Source organism: Ptychodera flava, chromosome 11 (genome assembly GCF_041260155.1).
Source record: "Ptychodera flava strain L36383 chromosome 11, AS_Pfla_20210202, whole genome shotgun sequence".
In the NCBI taxonomy this organism is placed as follows: domain Eukaryota; kingdom Metazoa; phylum Hemichordata; class Enteropneusta; family Ptychoderidae; genus Ptychodera; species Ptychodera flava.
In genome coordinates, this window is record NC_091938.1 from 21,268,047 (window position 1) to 21,287,583 (window position 19,537).

General features: G+C 37.2%; 1 protein-coding gene across 1 annotated transcript; it reads right to left on the reverse strand.

Annotated features, from left to right (window-relative positions):
* Positions 1–4,926: 4,926 nt before the first annotated feature.
* Positions 4,927–18,546, reverse strand: LOC139143804 (adhesion G protein-coupled receptor B2-like). Its single transcript, XM_070714365.1, has 17 exons — positions 18,364–18,546; positions 17,944–18,012; positions 17,197–17,317; positions 16,542–16,688; positions 16,081–16,307; positions 15,373–15,422; positions 14,963–15,089; positions 14,540–14,637; positions 13,885–13,996; positions 13,586–13,710; positions 13,313–13,405; positions 12,802–12,868; positions 12,156–12,241; positions 11,615–11,741; positions 11,246–11,287; positions 7,157–7,357; positions 4,927–6,727 (listed from the first exon to the last, which is right to left on the reverse strand). The coding sequence occupies exons 3-17, from the start codon at positions 17,273–17,275 to the stop codon at positions 6,695–6,697; spliced, it is 1,614 nt and encodes a 537-aa protein (XP_070570466.1). The 5' UTR covers positions 17,276–17,317; positions 17,944–18,012; positions 18,364–18,546; the 3' UTR covers positions 4,927–6,694.
* Between the last annotated feature and the right edge of the window lie 991 nt (positions 18,547–19,537).

Here is a 19,537-nt window from a genome sequence, read left to right on the forward strand (position 1 = left end):
CGTATGAATTCCTCTGTCTGCGCGCCAAGCCACAGCCTAGCCGAGATGCAGTGCAGCCGAGACAGTACTCTACGCAGTCTACGATTGTCCAACCTTTCCGAAGTCCTTTCCGAACTACGGCAGTCCCCGTCAGTTTACCTCCAAAATTTCCCATATAACAGTCGACAGCAATGGCTTCCATCACCGACGAAATATGACTTTGGAAGAACATGTTATGTACAGCGAAACTACATGTATTTGTGTTCATTCGTTCAACCATGCATCGAGTCACTCGATGGAGCACACTAGTCCCGCTAGATCTGTGCATGGAGGTAGAAAGAAAGAACCGACGTCTTTGGAATTTGAGGCAAGTAAGCTTTATTCCATGTTATATTCCGTGTAAGATGTGCAAAGTCATTAATTTAAACCGGGCTTGAATTTGTTCAAACACTTCGATCGCGTTCCGAAAACATTTGAATTTTCTTGGAGCCGCCATTCAACTTCCGGTACAGGCGGCTCAGTGAAACACGGATGCCCTACACTCAGCAATGTTTATGCATGGATGTAAAAAAAATTTACATCCATGGTTTATGGAACGCGATCGACATGTTTGAACAAATTCCAAACCCCATAAACGACAAGGTTAGTGTGTATAGTGTTTGTCTTCAGTAGTGGTAAATCGGTACGACCAAATTCAGCAAATATGTAGCATTTCACATCAACACGCCTCGTCCAGTGGGATGTGCTTATTCATGTATGTGGTGGAACTCTACACGGCCGTCGGTGTACTGTGTACATGTTTAACAACCATTGTTGTTGTTGACAAATGAGTTCTATATAGCCTTTGCGCCTGTCGCCAGGGGGCATGGAACTAGGGGAAAATACTAAACGGAAGTGTGGTAAAAACATATGACGACTTCTATACTTTAACACAGAACGGTGCAATTTTCGAGCGGAAAAAGTGAGTGAAATATGAAATGCATATTTATGCTACAACAAGAAAACACCTAATGGTGCATGGGACTAGCTCTGGTAAGTGTTCATGTGCATTGTTTAGCTCCGTATTATTTTATAACTGTAGATGTCGGCGATTTTCAGCCTGCTATGCGGCCAAGTTGTAGACTCGATACGAGAGTGGGTGACGCAAACTGTGTCACATGGCCCTGCTGACAGTAGCGCCGGTATGATGACTGTGCGCTTCCCGAACCTAAGGGACCCGTAGTAGCTCAGCGGAAACAAATTTACGTGAATGTTCAATTTTTTTAATATTTCAAAAATAAAAACACAGCAATGAAAACATAAGTCAACAAAGTATGAATTCGTTAAAATTTTGAATTTTTACCCATAATTCTGAAGATTTTGACATTCTGGCCATGTTACGCCGTCATACATTGTACATAGTGAAATGAAAGTCTACAACTCGCCCGCTTCGCGTGCCAAAAATCACCGATATCTACAGTTATAAAATATTACCTTGCTAAACAATGCACACAAACACTTACCTAAGCTAGTCCAATGCACCACTAGGTGTTTCTTGTTGTAGCATAAATATTCACTTCGTATTTCACTTTTTTTCACTCGAAAATTGCACTTTTCCATGTTAAAGTATAGGTCGTATGTTTTACCGCACGTCCGGTTAGTATTTTCCCATAGTTCCATGTCCCCTCAGGACAGGCACAAAGGGTGTATTCCAGACTGAAATTTGATTTTCAACAGTAACAATGCTAAATATGCACATATGAACTGGGTTGATAATGTATTTTTGACACTCATCATGCCTTAAGAAGTAGAACAAGAAACTGCAGTTTTTTTGCACAAAATAAAATTACTTGGAAATTGCTAAAAGTTACAGCTGATTGAGCTTTCAACATGCTGGATTTGATTACTGTCAGATTCAGTGCATGGACATTGTGTAACACTACACTTGAATATTCATACAACCCTGTTACCTTCAGAGTGCTGGTTCAGGGATGTACACACAGATGTACCAGCCCTGATAAGCAACAGAGACTACCAGCTATTAAAATAATATCCCCAGTATAGCATAGTCAGAAAAATAACTAGCACAGCTGCATTTACATCCATGTACCTAGTGTGTGAACAGTCCAGTACAATTGTTCTGCTTATCAACTGCAGTTTCCCATTCAAGTCATTGAAGCATGATGAAATCCCCAATGTTTAGCTACTCAATACAGTATGTACATGTAGCATTGTTATTGTTGAAAATTTCATTTAGGGCCGTACAAGACTTCATTAGTCAATTATAAAAATGATCAAATATACAGGCTATAAAACTTGGCATTTAGTATGCTGTGGAAAGTAGACCAAGAAATTGTAGTTGATAAACAGTACTGAAATACTGAAGAAGTAGACAAAAGTTACAGTTAATGGAGCCTCATTTACTTATTTCAAACTACATACTGTGAAGTATATCATCAATGATGAGGGTTGCATAGCCAGAGTGATAAAATGCTTTCTCAAAGGTCTACTAACTTCTTTGCAAGTCTCAAAAGGACATTGCACTGTGACTCTGATATATCTTGTCTTGTAATAATCATTTTGATATTCTTGAATTGAAATTCATTATCGTGAAATTCACTCCGTAGTTTCACACACTTTTTGCCAGTGCACTGTTGCAGCAAGCCTATGACATTGACAGTAACTTGTAAGAGCTATCTTTGTCATACTGAGAGACTTGCCCTGAGCAGTCATGTCAGATTATTGATGCACCAAGAAAGACTTGAAAATTGTGTTCCTGCAGTCAAATATGTGTTTAAGAACATGACTGTTATATACTTGTACAAATTCCCTAAACATACCAGTTTCTAGGCCTTGCCCTCATTGTACAAGTAGCTGGGCACTGAGTGTTTTACCAGGAGCTCATCTTGGACTGCAGAGTTTGAATGTTTGCATCTTTTATATTGCAGGATGCTGGAAACTCACATTCTGTGGACGAGATGCAAAGCAGCAGCCCTGTTTAGGTGTGCTCGTCTATAAAGGAGGAACAGTTTGTGTTGTTTCTTGAAGGTGTTATATTCTGCAGCATGGAAAGAGACAATGTTGTGCTAGGTTTGCTTAGTTATGTAGGGTTTCAAACTTTGATTACATCAGATGTGTGAAAGGAACATTTCAATTTGTAGAGTACTTCTGGTTGACAAAGCTGGGATGAGAAGTAAATGGGCTGACAATTATGAGTGGTCTGCAGTGTACAGGGGAGTTCCCAGTGAAACAGCTAGCAATTTTGCATCAGATGCATTAAATTATGTTATCAGTATGATTTACAAGTAGCATTCATAAGAATGTCATTTTTAGTATTCCCTTGTAAGTATTAGATTCAATTATGTTGCAACAAAGACTGTTTCATTTCTTGTAAATTGCAATAAATGTTAGTCTGAAATTCATTTTGATGATTGTTGTTGTTTTTTTTAATGTAGCTTGCAGGATTTCTAACTATTTCAGCTGTTGTTTGTTTTTCAGATATTCTACGGTCCTGCTTTGTGTAGCTCCGTCACATAGAGGACCCAATAGGCCATTCCAGGGATGATAATCCTCCTCTGTGTCTACAAAATTTGAAGACATCCAATTTAAATTGAAGGATGGTCAGAAATAATTATCCCTCCCCCCTCCCCTCCCCCCCCGGAAATATGGCTAATATTGAACTGGTTTGTCAGCAAGCCCTACAAAAAGCCATAGATTGGCATGCCTGCAAGCCAGCTTGTAATGGCTTGTTGGTAAACCAGAGGAATCCTTACAGTGGTTTGCCTGTAAACCAGAATTAGTCAGAAATTGGTTTGTTTGTAAGCCACATTGCAGTAATATTGGCTTATCTTCAAACCAGATGGAACCAGAATTGGCTTACTATTGATCCATGGAAGTGTGGTATTGGTTTAAAAATAAGCTACTGTTCAGCATTATCTGGTATATGGGCAAGCCACAGTATCTTAAACATGGCTTGCTAGCAAGCCTAGTTCATATAATAGTGGATTGCCTGTAAACCATTCTTTAGTACTAACTGGCTTACTGGCAAGCTGAAGTGATCTGTACTTGGCATGTATATATGCCGTATCAAAACCCAAACTGGCATGCACAGAAACCAGACTTGGCATGCCAGAAAGCCAAATATAAGCCAAAATTCACAACTCGAAACAATCCGTTTACTGACAAACAAGCCGGTTTATTTTTGGCTTGAATTTAGCTGGCCGGCAAACCAGAAAAATTTGCAGTGTACTACTTAGAGGCCGTGGATGATTAAAACATGCGCACGGTGTAAACGCAACTAAGTGCGTCCTACTTCAAGCCTCCTCTCTTAAACGAAACTTTGGAAGTGCGAAAATCCAAACAGTCTTCATTCTGTATCAGCATATCTATAATCGGTAATTATTGCAGAACGAAATCACATTTACGCTACCCCCCCCCCCCGGCATACCCCTTCTAGAATAAATCTTTGTTCAGCGCCAAGTCAACAATAACGTGATATATGTTAGTATAACCAACAGAATGAAATGAATTGAAACATTGTATCCAAAACGATTGTATCGTTATTTTACTCGTACGCTGAACCACATGTATGCCAAAGAAATACTGGTGTGGCAACGGTGCCGCACTTGCCTGGTGAAAGCCAAACAATATGCGCGATATATTGCGATACATAAAACGTGCTGCGGGATCTTGCGATATGAAAAAGTGTAGTGCGATTTTTGCGCACGATAATCGAAAAACAGCCAAACCCCTTCCCCGAAACACAGAAATTGCGTTTACCATGCGCGTGTTTTAATTATCAACGGCCCCTTAAAGAAACAATTCTACATTAACTTACACTTTATAATCATTCAAATCGGAACATTCATTTCTCATTCCTGTTTCTAATTAAGGTTTGATTACCCTAGGGATCCGATATCAACAAACAGCCACTGAGAAAATACGCAAAGAAAAAGCAAATATCATTTTGATAATGTTTATATTTTTATTGGCAACATAGCTACAGAGAAAGCGCCAATTAATCAGCAAGTTTCAATTTCCCTTGAAATAGATGTATGGCAGATAATACTCACAAATTTTCACGCGAATGATCATCATGATGATTCTATAAATTTATGCAGCTTATTGCAGCGAAAAATAATTTCTCACCAAAAAAGCTAGATTATGTAATTACCGGCATTATTATGTCACACAGAATGTCTGAATTATTATAATTATACGGTGCACAATGACCTTAGTAATCTGCTTGTTGTACTAGACGACGTGTGTGTTGTGACTTGCTTATAAAATTGAAAACCACTAATTTGTGGTTCTATTGTTTCAATCAGGTTGATATCGTCGCAAACAAATGTGCAGAAACACCATAACAATTTGGTTAAAATGGCTAAATATATTGACGCACGTTACACTCCTTCCTGTGATTACCAAAGGGTTGAAACATAGAGCCTCCTTCTCCCTCACACATCAACTTTTCAGGGTAACCAAAATCATGACCCTTCGAAAAGCGAGCTTAAAGTAAGCTTTTTACCTGCAATCATGCAGACATATCCAAAAAATGCAATTTCACATTCTAGCCTAGATACTTTATCCGGTTTCTTCCACAAATCGCATTTGCTGTTAGGCATTTCTTAAATGAACCAATAGCATGCCTGTGAAACGCGGCTTGTATAGGGATAATTTAGATTATTTTCCCAAGACAAAACTATGCATGATGGCCCCCGATTCTTTTGCTTCTGGTCAACGAGAATGATTGAAAGTACATTTGCAGAGAGTTGAGTAAAAATATTTTAAAAATCAGAGTCGAGTACGTACTAACTTAACATTTGAAACTTCATAGTAAGTGATCTATTCAGTGATCTAACCCGAACCGGACTGTCGTTTAGCCAAAAGAGAGATATCATAGTATATTACAACACATAATATAATATAGTATGGTACAATACATGATCAACTCTTATATATCAAGCAAAAATGTAAATAATTTTAAAACACCATACGAATAAACAATTAAATGGATATAAACTTACAAATAATTAATAAATTTAATTAAGCCGAGTTTATTTAATTGAGGAAACGAGAACCAACAATTGTAACTTTATTTTTATGTTTTTTCAATCAATCAATCAATAATAAGCATCGTTACTCTTAAAGGCGAGGTTTAATCAATGTACATTATATGCCTTGGCGAGAGTCTTTCATTTACGCTTGTAGCTGTTTACAGCGGATGCTTGTCTAATGCCACATATTACGGATTTCCAAGTCACGGATCTACAGATGAGCTCTTCCTCCATATATTTTCAGTCTTTACTGAGATCTGTTGTCTCTTTCGATGCCTTTCGCGATAATTTTATATGAACAGACTCCCACAGATAAATGTTCTGCTTATTTCCAAGCCTTGCCCTAAATAGTAATTTATTTTTCGAAATCTTGTCAATAAAATTTAAATTGCTGATATGTAGGCGATTAATATTTAAGTCACCTGATGCAGGCATGGTCACATAAAACATCTAAACAAGAAACGAATGATGTTACAGTGGCAGGTTTCACCAATACATGCCTTTTTCAAATTCAAGAGACGGCTGTCTTTCGTCTTGGAAAATTCCCCGTTGCAGAGGCGTTCAAGATTCATCACTCACTTTCGATCACTCCATTATTAGCAAGATCTGCACTGCGAACCTTACATCAACTACATGAGAAGTATTGTCTGCGAATCATCCCTCGATGAACGTTTTAAAGTTTATTTGACGTGAACGTGATGGGTACGTTGTGCCTGGAAGAAGAATCAAACATCGATTATGGTCGTACAATAACCTTTTACGGATACTAATTAGCCAAGGTCAAGATTGTTGTCATTACGAAAGAAGTTGACTTTGAATATTTGCTTCATTGTGTATATATCAATCAATAATTTTCATTCCTATCATGCAAAAGGGATAACAAAAAGGGACGCATTAGAAGGAAAGCATTTATTCCTACAGTGATGATGCTAACATTACACTCTTTACATGAATATTACCCATGGGATCAGCTAGCTACTATCGTGTTGTCCTTAAATGCGAATTTCTCGACTTCAGTCCTTCGTGAAAACAGGAAATAATACGCAGACATGAATTTCCATAGCGTGCACAGTTTCCTCAAAGTACCCTAAGCTTGACCATTGTTTACTGAAATAATGGCGAGACATTATGAAGCCACTCACAGCTTGGAACAGATGCTGAATTTTCTTTGACTTTTCTTCCTTCTCCTGTTGTCGTTTGCTGATCTCTCGTTCACGTTTTCTTGTCTGCTTTAAGACCTCTCTTCGCTTTGTCAGAATCTCTGTTTCGTTGACTTGAACTTCTGCTAGAGCGTCACGTTCATCTTCGTCACCACATATGCGAATTCTCAGGGCAACCAAAACCTAGAATTACGCAGCGGGTAAAATATTTAACATAATTTTAAACGACATTGTTTACGTAAAATAAAGCATAACTTCATAAATAGGTAGGTATTAATATTCATGCTGGATTTCTAGTGTTAAGTTTGTCTATGTAAAGTTTGTCTTCATCCGTATTGTCTGGCTGTCGATAAAATTGCAAGGTTTGGTTAACCTTCGAATTTTGTGTGAAAGGAGAATCAGTATCAATAAACACACAAAAGCAGAGGCGAATACGACAATAAACTTTTGACCTAGGCAAATGCCATACATCGAAGTAAAAGATGCAATGGAATTCGGCAGATTTCTTCATATAGCCTCGCGTCCCGTTTCTATGAAAGCCCGTAAGGGACATGTTTGAAAGCAAAAATAAAAAAAATATCTTGTGCTCACGAGATCTTTTCTTGTGATCACAAGATCTTTTCTTGTGCTCACGAGATCTTTCTTGTGCGCACAAGATCTTTTCTTGTGATCACAAGATCTTTTCTTGTGCGCACGAGATCTTTTCTTGTGATCACAAGATCTTTTCTTGTGCGCACAAGATCTTTTCTTGTGATCACAAGATCTTTCTTGTGATCACAAGATAGTTTCTCGTGATCACAATATCTTTTCTTGTGCGCACGAGATCTTTCTCGTGAGCACGAGAAACTATCTCGTGAGCACAAGAAAATATCTTGTGATCACGAGATAGTTTCTCGTGAGCACAAGATAATATCTCGTGATCACGAGAAACTTATCTCGTGAGCACAAGATAGTTTCTTGTGAGCACAAGATAATTTATCGTGCTTTTTTGGTTGGCCTAGGGAGTAAAATTCCCGGCCTTGCATTTTTCGGCCATACAGTTTAAAATTTACGTATCTAAGGCTCAGAGGCAATATATGACACTATAATTTTAATTCTCGTGCCAATTATATAATAAACGGAATCAGCGATGTTTTAGTGATCTGATTTATACTCCCACTTGTCAAAAATTAGGTTTGAATGGCTTTTAAACTCGACTGCCGAGATCAACAATAATGGTTTATCAATCAAACAGTCACGTACAATTACTCTATCAGTAATATAATGTGCTACCAGTCTTTGTATATTATTCCTCTTACTTTGATCAGTGTCAATTTTAAATTGTATACAATCATTTTTACACGTTAACTGATCTTATCATACAGTTAACATTGAAAGTGTGATCAAATTTATGGCAATGTATAACTTTCAGCAAATTAATTATTCAATATTCAGTATATCTTACAGTGAAAATACAATTGTAAGAATGGTTAATGATGTACTGTTTTACAGTTGTGACTTGCGTAACCTGTGGAGAAAGTCGATCTTTCATGGTTAGTGAATGAATTTATGTATGGATAGTATATGCAACACCATTTTTTTGTATCACAGTATCTGTATTTCCTTTGTGTAATTTATATGGACGAATGCTGTCCGAAATAAACAAATAATAAATTATAATAAATAAAGGTCAAAATTTTCGTAGCCTAAGTTTTACTTCATCACTAATCCATCAACTTGATGATTAGCTTTTTGTATGTAAAAATCAAACTTTCAAATTTCAGTAAAATATTAGAATAGGTTGATACTGCTGTGAGAAGGATACATTTTGGTAGAAATTGTCTCTCAAACAAATTTAATCTCCATTATGGTTATTTGTCGATTTTCAATTTACATGAAGAAAAGATCAAATTATCTCGTGAGCACAAGATCTTTTCTTGTGCTCTCAAGATCTTTTCTTGTGCTCTCGAGAAACTATCTCGTGAGCACAAGATCTTTTCTTGTGCTCTCAAGATCTTTTCTTGTGCTCACGAGAAACTATCTCGTGCGCACAAGATCTTTTCTTGTGCTCTCAAGATCTTTTCTTGTGCTCACGAGAAACTATCTCGTGAGCACAAGATCTTTTCTTGTGCTCTCAAGATCTTTTCTTGTGCTCACGAGAAACTATCTCGTGAGCACAAGATCTTTTCTTGTGCTCTCAAGATCTTTTCTTGTGCTCACGAGAAACTATCTTGAGAGCACAAGATCTTTTCTTGTGCTCTCAAGATCTTTTCTTGTGCTCACGAGAAACTATCTCGTGCTCTCAAGATCTTTTCTTGTGCTCTCGAGAAACTATCTCGTGAGCACAAGATCTTTTCTTGTGCTCTCAAGATCTTTTCTTGTGCTCACGAGAAACTATCTTGAGAGCACAAGAAAAGATCTTGAGATCACAAGAAAAGATCTTGTGCTCACGAGATAGTTTCTCGTGAGCACAAGAAAAGATCTTGTGCTCACGAGATAGTTTCTTGAGAGCACAAGAAAAGATCTTGAGATCACGAGAAAAGATCTTGTGCTCACGAGATAGTTTCTTGAGAGCACAAGAAAAGATCTTGAGAGAACAAGAAAATATCTCGTGATCACAAGAAAAGATCTTGTGCGCACAAGAAAAGATCTTGTGATCACAAGAAAAGATCTTGAGAGCACAAGAAAAGATCTTGAGAGCACAAGAAAAGATCTCGTGATCACAAGAAAAGATCTTGTGCGCACAAGAAAAGATCTTGTGATCACAAGAAAAGATCTTGAGAGCACAAGAAAAGATCTTGTGATCACAAGAAAAGATCTTGAGAGCACAAGAAAAGATCTCGAGAGCACAAGAAAAGATCTTGTGATCACAAGAAAAGATCTTGTGCGCACAAGAAAAGATCTTGCAGTATCAATCTATTGTAATATTTTACAGAATGAAAATTGGCTTTTAAAGAAATAGCTAGTCACCTAGTTGATGGATCTTGGATAAGTTAAAACTTAGGCCATGTAAATGTTGACATTTATAAACTTGAATATTGAATTATTCATTTCCTGAAAGTTATGGATTACAAATAAATGCTAAATTTGATCACACTTTCAATGTTCACTATACGATAAGATCAGTTAACATTGTGTAAAAATGAACATATACAATTTAAAGTTGACATTGATCAAAGTAAAAGTAATATACAAATACTGGTAGCACTTTATATTACAGAATAGAGTACTGTTAACTTATAACAGTCAGTGTACTTGACTGTGTAATTGATAAACCATTATAGTTGACCTCTGCAGTCAAATTTAGAAGCCATTCAAACCTAATTTTGGACAAGTGAGAGTATAAATTAGATCATTAAAGCATCCCTGATTCCGTTTATTATATAGTTGGCATGAGATTTGAAATTGTAGTGTCATATACTGCCTCTGAGCTTTAGATACATAAATTTTAAACTGTATGGCCTGAAAATGCAAGGCCTTGAATTTTCTCCCTAGGCCAACCACAAAAGCACGATAAATTATCTTGTGCTCACAAGAAACTATCTTGTGCTCACAAGATAAGTTTCTCGAGATCGCAAGATACTATCTTGTGCTCACGAGAAACTATCTCGTGCTCACAAAATCTTTTCTTGTGCTCACGAGATAGTTTCTCGTGCTCACGAGAAAGATCTCGTGCGCACAAGAAAAGATCTTGTGATCACGAGAAACTATCTTGTGATCACAAGAAAGATCTTGTGATCACAAGAAAAGATCTTGAGATCACAAGAAAAGATCTTGTGCGCACAAGAAAAGATCTTGTGATCACAAGAAAAGATCTTGTGCGCACAAGAAAAGATCTTGTGATCACAAGAAAAGATCTTGAGAGCACAGAAAAGATCTTGTGATCACAAGAAAAGATCTCGTGCTCACAAGAAAAGATCTTGTGATTACGAGATAGTTTCTCGTGAGCACAAGATAATTTTTTAATTTTTTGCTTTCAAACATGTCCCTATGGGCTTTCATACGTTTCAGTTCAAAATGAAAAAAGTTTTTGCATGCTGATTTTGCAGTTAGGAACAATTTGCATAGGATATCACACTTCTTTGTACTTACCTCGCGATTAGTTGCAAAAAGCCTGAGGAAAATGACCGATCCCTGAAAGACAATTCAATGAAATATTGATTGATTCACAAGCCCTTAGATTCATTAGCACTTCGATAGGGTACTGAAATGTAATCTTAATCCATAAATATAAAAGACGGCATTATTTAAAACATTGAATTTCTAGTTGACGATTTAAGTATGGACAGGAAACCTAAACATTTCAAACAATGAAAAATGAAGCAGAGAGTATGTGTCCTCCAAAGGTTTCATATAAACGCAAACACCAAAACATAAACATCTTAAAACTCATGAAATCTCGTGAAATCGCTCCATACATGATTTTATTTGTTTAATGAAGGAATAACCTTTTTCACCCACCTCAGAAAATATCATCAACGTGAAGAAGTAGCTGCCGTCCAGAGACTTGGCAAGGGTCGTTGAATAGCCAGTGACACGAACGAAGAGAATCGTACCGTACAGTAACATAAGAGAAAACATATCTTCCCTGCGGGAGTAAAACGTACATAGTGACCAGTTTGAAATTAAGTGATCTGAAAGAGGAGTCCAAGCAATCTAGAATGGATGCTCAATTCACAAAGTGATGCTTCTACTGAGGTGACGTTACAGCTGTGTGCTGATGGATGGATGGATGGAAGGATGGATGGATGGATGGATAGTAGATAGTTTGTTTGATTGATGAATTGATGATTGGATGGACGGATGGACAGATTGATAGGTAGATAGGTGGGTCGATAGACTGATTGATGCATTGGTAGACTGGTTGGTGGGTGGTATGTATGAATGTGAAATAGATTTTTTCTGTATATCAAGCAGAACAAGTGTTTAGCCAATGTGTATCACTTTGCTGTAAAGCATTAGTAAAGACCCATAGACGAATGTAATATGCTGATGCACTTACCACAACCTCTCACTTTCGTCCTCACCACATTTTTGTCCATACTTTGTGTAGATGTAGTAAGCGTAGCAAATGATCACTAATGTAATCTGAAATTGAAGAAAGCCCTAAAGCATTATTTTCCAATATGATAAAAGAAGTTGGATTTAAAAATTCAGGAAAATGTCATAGCAAAATGCGGAAGCAAATCGTATCTGAAATTAATATGATGAAAGTATATTGTTACATGTACGAATCTGGGTGCACTGTGATTATGTAGGCACAAAGAGTGTTAGCCTAAACCAGATCACCAATTATTCTATATTTCAAGCTGGCGCCATAACATTATACAATTATCGTGAGCTTTTACTATAATGTTGAGTTTCTTTCAACTCATATGGTAACAAAGAAAGACGATTATAGTATTCAAAATTTCGTACGATTTTAAACAACTTCAAATAACGCTCTATGATCAGTAAAGGAAGGAAGCAGAGCTGACGTATTGTGGTAATGTATTGTGAAAGCAACATGTATTTCAGATGTTATAACATCAATTTTAGTAATTATAAAAACTGACGTTGAATATTCTCCATTTTCTTTCATTACAGTTGTTGATCCTCAGGCTATGACTTCAAATGCCTCAGTTGCAAATCTACATGTAAATACCTACCATCATTATCAATACTTCAACTGCTATTGAGATTGCCAGGGAATACGTCGATGCGTCAAGCCAGCAGCTGTAAACAGGAAGGAAAGTCCAAACGATTACAGTGAACTGGATAAACATCAGTACGGTCAAGTTTTGAAACTAATTGGTCAAGGTTTACTTTCGCTTTATGTAGATTCTTTATGAAATGACTTTTAATGATACGTGCAGTCTTTCGCCTTAAGCTTAATATTCGAGATCTCGTTGATATATGACATCACTATGACGACATTCACCTTTTCAGATTTTTATTATGTATAATTTTGCACGGGCTAGACCATTCTGCTCAAGGGGCCATACGAAGTGGTATCTGACTAATTAACTATAATTTTGTTCCAGCATACATCAGTAGAACTACATTATTAGGAGAATACACGTGCCGTCACTAAAATTAAACGCCTTTCATTCTTTGAAAACATGGCACAAAGGCAGTGCGCATTGCACACTATAGGCGTAAATAGAACCTTTGGCATACCTTACTATGTTATCATGATCCGGCAGGCGATTAACATACAGAGAGACGACGGCAACTAATGGTAGCAACCATCCATTCAGCACATACAATATCCTAGCAAAATATTAACAGGTACGGATAAATACATGCTGTTTGTAAAGAGATCGAAATTTCGGTAATAGGCACATTATTTCAAATTGGTTCCCACGGGAAAGTGTCAGCATCAGTACAACTGAAACCATCATACAATGATGATAATCCAACTCTCAAAATTGACTGTTTAGTTCAACATACCTGGCAAGAATCATACGGTCAATGAACATCAAACGCCGTAACTGTTGGATGCTCAAGTTCATTATCCAACAACAACTGCTCATCAACGAATAGTTCATCGCAACGGCTAAGACTTGGCAAACATCCTGCAAACAAAAAAACAATAAGGAGCAGCGATTAATAGCAACAAGCGGTGTCAATCCGCCGGTGTAAAGTAGTCTCGGTTTTAACAGCCATATGGTTGCGGTCATTTGTACAAATGAATAGTGCTTAAGCCTGGCAGGTGTGGGTGAGGTTTTGGTGATGAAGTTCTAACATACCGGTTGTTTGCTGTCCATGGATTCAAGAGCTGACGCAGTGCAGATAATGATTGGAAAGGACGCAAGGGACAATGTTGCTTGACCAAGCACAAAGTATCGGTCCGATGGTAATCTGCATAGCGAAAAAAGTCAATGAATGTATAGGTAAGTCTCAGTAACTGGTAGTAGAAGACAATTACAGGCAAATGTTAATTGATAATGTTTAGGATTACACCATTATGATATTAGTAGAATATAATTGGTGTTCGGACGCAGAAAAGTTGGAAAGTCAGATGTTGGAATCTGTTACAGACAAGTGATCGAAGACCATAAAAACAATGTATTGATGAATTGTAAATGGGCAAGCAATATCGCAGAAGAAAACTTAACGGTAAATAAACAGTATCACTAAATGGTTGAATAGTATTAGACTTGTATAACCTCGGAGTAGCAACAACGGTAAACACATGGCTTTCTGGCTTTTTATGTTTCAAACTATTATGCTTGGCAAGTGTATTTCAATACGTTCTAGACTATTCTGTTGACAAGAGCATGGCTTCCCTCTTCAAAATCTGACGGATTTGAAACATTCTGGTTTAGCTGGCAGAGCAGCAGATCACCATATATGTCGTAGTAATACTCAATTCAACAACGGATGTAATAATGAAATACCTACCTTGAAAAGGAAATCATTATAAGAGCCATCAATATCAGTAACGCCGAAATACCACTGTACACCGCCATAAAAGGTTTGTTAGCTGATTCCAAGAATGGCTAAAGGAATAATAAATTAAAAAAAACAAACAAATTAATCATGTCACATTTTGAGCCTGATATGTCAGTTAATGTCCGATCTTTTAAGTCAAATTCACGACTTTTGTTGTATTATTGTGAATTTCGCAAACTAGTAAGAGCAATGAGTGCTTTTAGCCGTAGTATAATTCTAATTCTGTAAAATACATCCAGATTTGCAACTAATGGAGCCTGCGTTATCTAATGGTCTGTTTTAAGTTAATTTGATTTGATTGATTGAGTTTCACTTTGTAACATCAGATGGATGACCAATATTGAACTCATTGAAGACGGTAGTTAAACTCACCTTAGGCTGCTCTCCCAAGCTCATAATGGCACAAAACGTTCCAATTTGATCACAAACACACTCTACATATTCGCCGAACTCATCAAACCCTTGTCGCAGAAGTCGACACACAGAAACATCCCATATTCTAGAGAAGAGTGGAAAATTATCAAGCAACCAGTGACTATTCATCATAGTATAAACAGTGATTATGGCTCATAGTCACTGTTTGACAAATTCATGTTGCTTGTACCAATTACAATTGATCATCTCTTTAGCTAAAGAGATGATCAATTGCAATTGGTACAAGCAATGAATTTGTCAAACAGTGACTATTGATCGTTGTATTAACGTGGGTTATAGTTGATTCGTTTAAATTATAATAGCAAATTTAAAAGTCGATGCGTTTTGGGACAAGTTTGTATACTTACCCAGTGTGTAGGCCTATTTCAGCGAAGGAACAACGTGGGTTGTACCCTTCCTGTAAAAATACAAACAGCAATCTTCAGATATACAAAACTTACTTTCTATCAGATTAGAATCATTTGCTTAAAGGTAACTATAGATAGATCGGCAATATTTAGTTTCTTTGAAATGGACTCGAAGCAGACTTTTATGTGCTTGCTGACGTACTTTGACAAGCAAAATATTGATACACTTTATAACAACGAACTCCGTTAGGATACGCTTCATTCATTTCATGTACTATGGTAGAATGCGCCTTGGGGACAGATATTCGTACTCTCAAATCTTTGTAATTATTTTCTGATCTACCACTTGTGGATGCTCATTTTGAAGTTCTAAAGTAAGAACATTAACCGTCATAGTTCTTCGAAAATCGAAAATTGTATTTTCCCCATAGAGTTAACACAGGAATGGCGGGCGGCCTCTAGAATTTTAAACATGGATAGATATTCGGGTAATTTATTTCTCTTGTATCACAATGTGCACGGTGAACCCCGACGTTTATTCTTGATTTGTCATAAGAATGATTGAAAGTTTTATTGAGGCCCGGAAAGTTTGAGCAAAAGTTTCGAGGCGTATACTACCCTTTATTAGTAAGAGCTATCAACGTAAAGGATGAACACAAAGATTCAATCGTACGATAATTAGATGTTACGCAGTGTAAACATAGTCACCTGTATCTCATAGAGTCGAATGACAGCCATGTCCGTTAGGCTGTATAAAGCATTTTCCAGTTTAGGATGAGCTGACACCGCCAGAGCAACTGTGTTTACTTTCTTTACAATCCTAGTCGCGGTAACACTTTTCACCCACGTCCGTTTCGCTTGATTTTGCCTGATATCGGCGGGTAGCATATTCCCCGATGTCCGGTAAACAGACATGACAAGGGCAACAGGCAAGTCTGAAATGTGAAAAGCATCGCATCAAGGCTGAATTACCTGACTCTCTCAGTAGGAAAGTTACACAAAACATTGTGTTCAAAATTGAATCATGTGTGTGTGCCATTAGAGTTAAAGGTGCTGGGAATGTCATTCTTCTCACAGCAAGCCTGCTTAGAATAAAAACCCTAGCATATGAGTAAGCTGCATGTTCTACAAGGTATGATCAGATATCGTTTCTCCATGATGGTCCTTACCGGTTTCAGTTGCTTGAAATTGATCGAGGAATTGTCGGGAAAATGTTACGCTCTCGTGTATCGACATTGTGTCGTTGCTTACAAGAGTCCGCTTCTTTCTTTTCTTTTCCAGACCAGACCCGCGGTCGACGAAATATCCAAGAAGATCTGTGATGTAATAACATAAAAAAGCTGTTTCAGTTAGATTTGGTCGTAGTCTTCAGAATTAACCAAAGTTCAGTGCCACTTTTCGATGAATACCATTATTTTGTAGACGATTTGTCAGTGTTCACATATTATTCCCTATGCCAGTTACACATACTAAATTAATGGGAAGATTTAAGCGTAGACTAGTGTATGTGGTTTCGTTAACATTGAGCTTGTCGTAGACCTTGAAGTCTATTCACTGTACATACCTTTGTATAAATTTCGGTAAAAGGTGACAGGCATCGTAAAGAATGAAAACCCCATCCGACTATAGTTTGCCCTATTATTGCCCCACGGCATGCATCTCTAATAAATTACTGTGAAATCAAGCATTATATCATAGGATCCAAATAGTATCGCTAAACATGTTTGGAACAATTAATAGAGTGTTTCCATTCACCTCTGTCGCAGGGATTGGTTGTAGTGATTATTGCTGCCGAAAGAATCCATAACAAAAGTGAACACATACCAATATTTTTGCTTTGCAGAAAGAGGTCTTTTCCAGTCTGTACCATGTATAAATACACAGTAGCACCAAAGTCTTCCATTGCGGATAATATCGAGACAGCGCTACCATCTGAACCAAGATTCTGAATACGCAAATCAACAAAAGTGTGGATAGAAAACCAATATTGTACGCCACTAATGGTGCCTGCAAATACACGGTACGGGGTTGTCCGCTTTAAACACACGAGGCAAAGATTGCAGCCACAAGGCAACGATACATTTGCTTTGTAGGTCAATTTTCTTATAATTTTGAGAATATTAAGAAACATAAATTGTAACATGATAAATATATGAACGACTTTGCTGTGTCCTGATTATCTGATGCCACTCATCGGAATGCGATTAAGCTTTAAAACAAGGCTTACCTGGGGGAATTTACATTCCAAGATTTAACTGTAATTCCGAAAGATCACACTGAGCTCTATTTTTACTCGAAAATCAACTTTTGTACACTGATGTAAAATAGAGTCTCACATTAATTTTCATCATGATAAATGTAAAAATGATAACAACATCAGAATATGATATTCACGAGTGTGTCTGACCTATTGAACATGTTCAAGCGAATTGTACTGGAATATCAGACCCCGAAGAAATTTTTATCTACAGAATAATCATGTATTCTGCATATCGACCATGCAGTCTTGTAGCGTTGTTTTGTGCTAGTCAATGCAACGGATGCAATTTGACGACGCATATCAGTACCTACCCTGTAAGTTTGCTCCCATCGTTCTTCAACCCTCAGATCGAGGCTGTTGCTGCATGCCAGAAGAAATTGCTGGAATTGTAATGTAGAGAAATGAAACATTAGGCATAGCTTTGGCATTGCAAAAAATTCTTGACATGTGATGTCTTGGTCAGATAGCATGTTTCATGTATCCCCTTGGCTTTTTAAAATTGATTTGTCGACCAACATTTTTTTGCCGCGCCTCAGAGGTGAATATATAAAATGAAGTGCTGTCAGCAAAGAACGTACGCCCTCTAGGTGTGCGCACTCTTAGTCTGATAGATGCAGCGCCCTCGCAGTGTGGAAGTTAGCCAAGTACTGAGTTCAAATTACAAAGGTACTAGGCAGAACATTTTATGCATGAATGCTAACATCTGATTATAGATATTATACGATCAATACCTTAATCAGCGGTAGAAGTTCGTGTATGATACTGCCATCCCTGTTAAAGTATTTGTTACGGGCAATGGTAGCTAATATATCTCTGGCCACCAAGATGTCGCCACCGGTTAGCGTCTCACTACTTTGGAGTGTGTTGCTTAACTGCTCCAAGACGTCAGTACACTTTGCAGTGTCATGCAGTGTGCTTTCCTGGAACAAAGGCAAATTGGACTCGACTTACTTCCAAAGACAAAGTCGATATTGTGTAAACGTGAAGAAATATCTGTAAATATCGGTGAAAGGTTACATAATGGTTTTGCAGGGAAGAAACCTAAAATATATTTACATCACTTTGAAAATCCGTAAACTGAGTTGATAGTTAAACAAAGCAACTGAATTATGATAGTAACACCTTCATGGCAAAAGTATAAGGAGTCAAGTGGTTCCACATTACACTTATTTTGACTCGGAAACTGAGCAATTATTTCGGGAATAAGATTAGTGCTTTTTATCCAAACAACCAATTTTTTCCAGGAGGCGACATGCTTTATGAAAACCATATAAAATATGTAAAACCCAAATAAATTTCAAGTTAAGGTAATACACACCTCGAAAGTGAAAGACTTAAACTTGTGCTCAAACTTTCCTCAATGGAAATTCAACTGTACTCTTTTCAAACCAAGTAAAAGAGTCAGGGATCATTGTGCAAAGTTTGGAACAAGAAAGACAAATTACTCGAAGTTTACCGATATATTTACTATACGTGATTTATTATACGTTGAAAATAATATACTCGATTTTTGAAAAATTAAGACTGTGAAAAATTTCCTTTCTCCCAAGCGCTTTTAAACGAGCCCCCATAAATGGTAGATCAGTAAAGAATTGTAAACATTACGAAGTCCGAATATCTCTCCCCTAGCAGAATGCTATTCTTAGGACTCCTACGAGAGTCACCTTCTAAATAATATGCATATTGTCCATAATGAATTAAAGGGGCACTTGTCAAAGAAACTGATAAAGACAACACTTAGCTTTTAATACAGATAAAGAAACTTGGTAATTATTAACCGGAAAGGGTGACTTCAGTGTAATTTATATTCATTCTGTATGATTCCGATGAAATATAACACACAAACTATATGCATGGACTACGTCTGTCAATTTAAGCGTAAAAGACAGGTGCGCAAAAATGCAA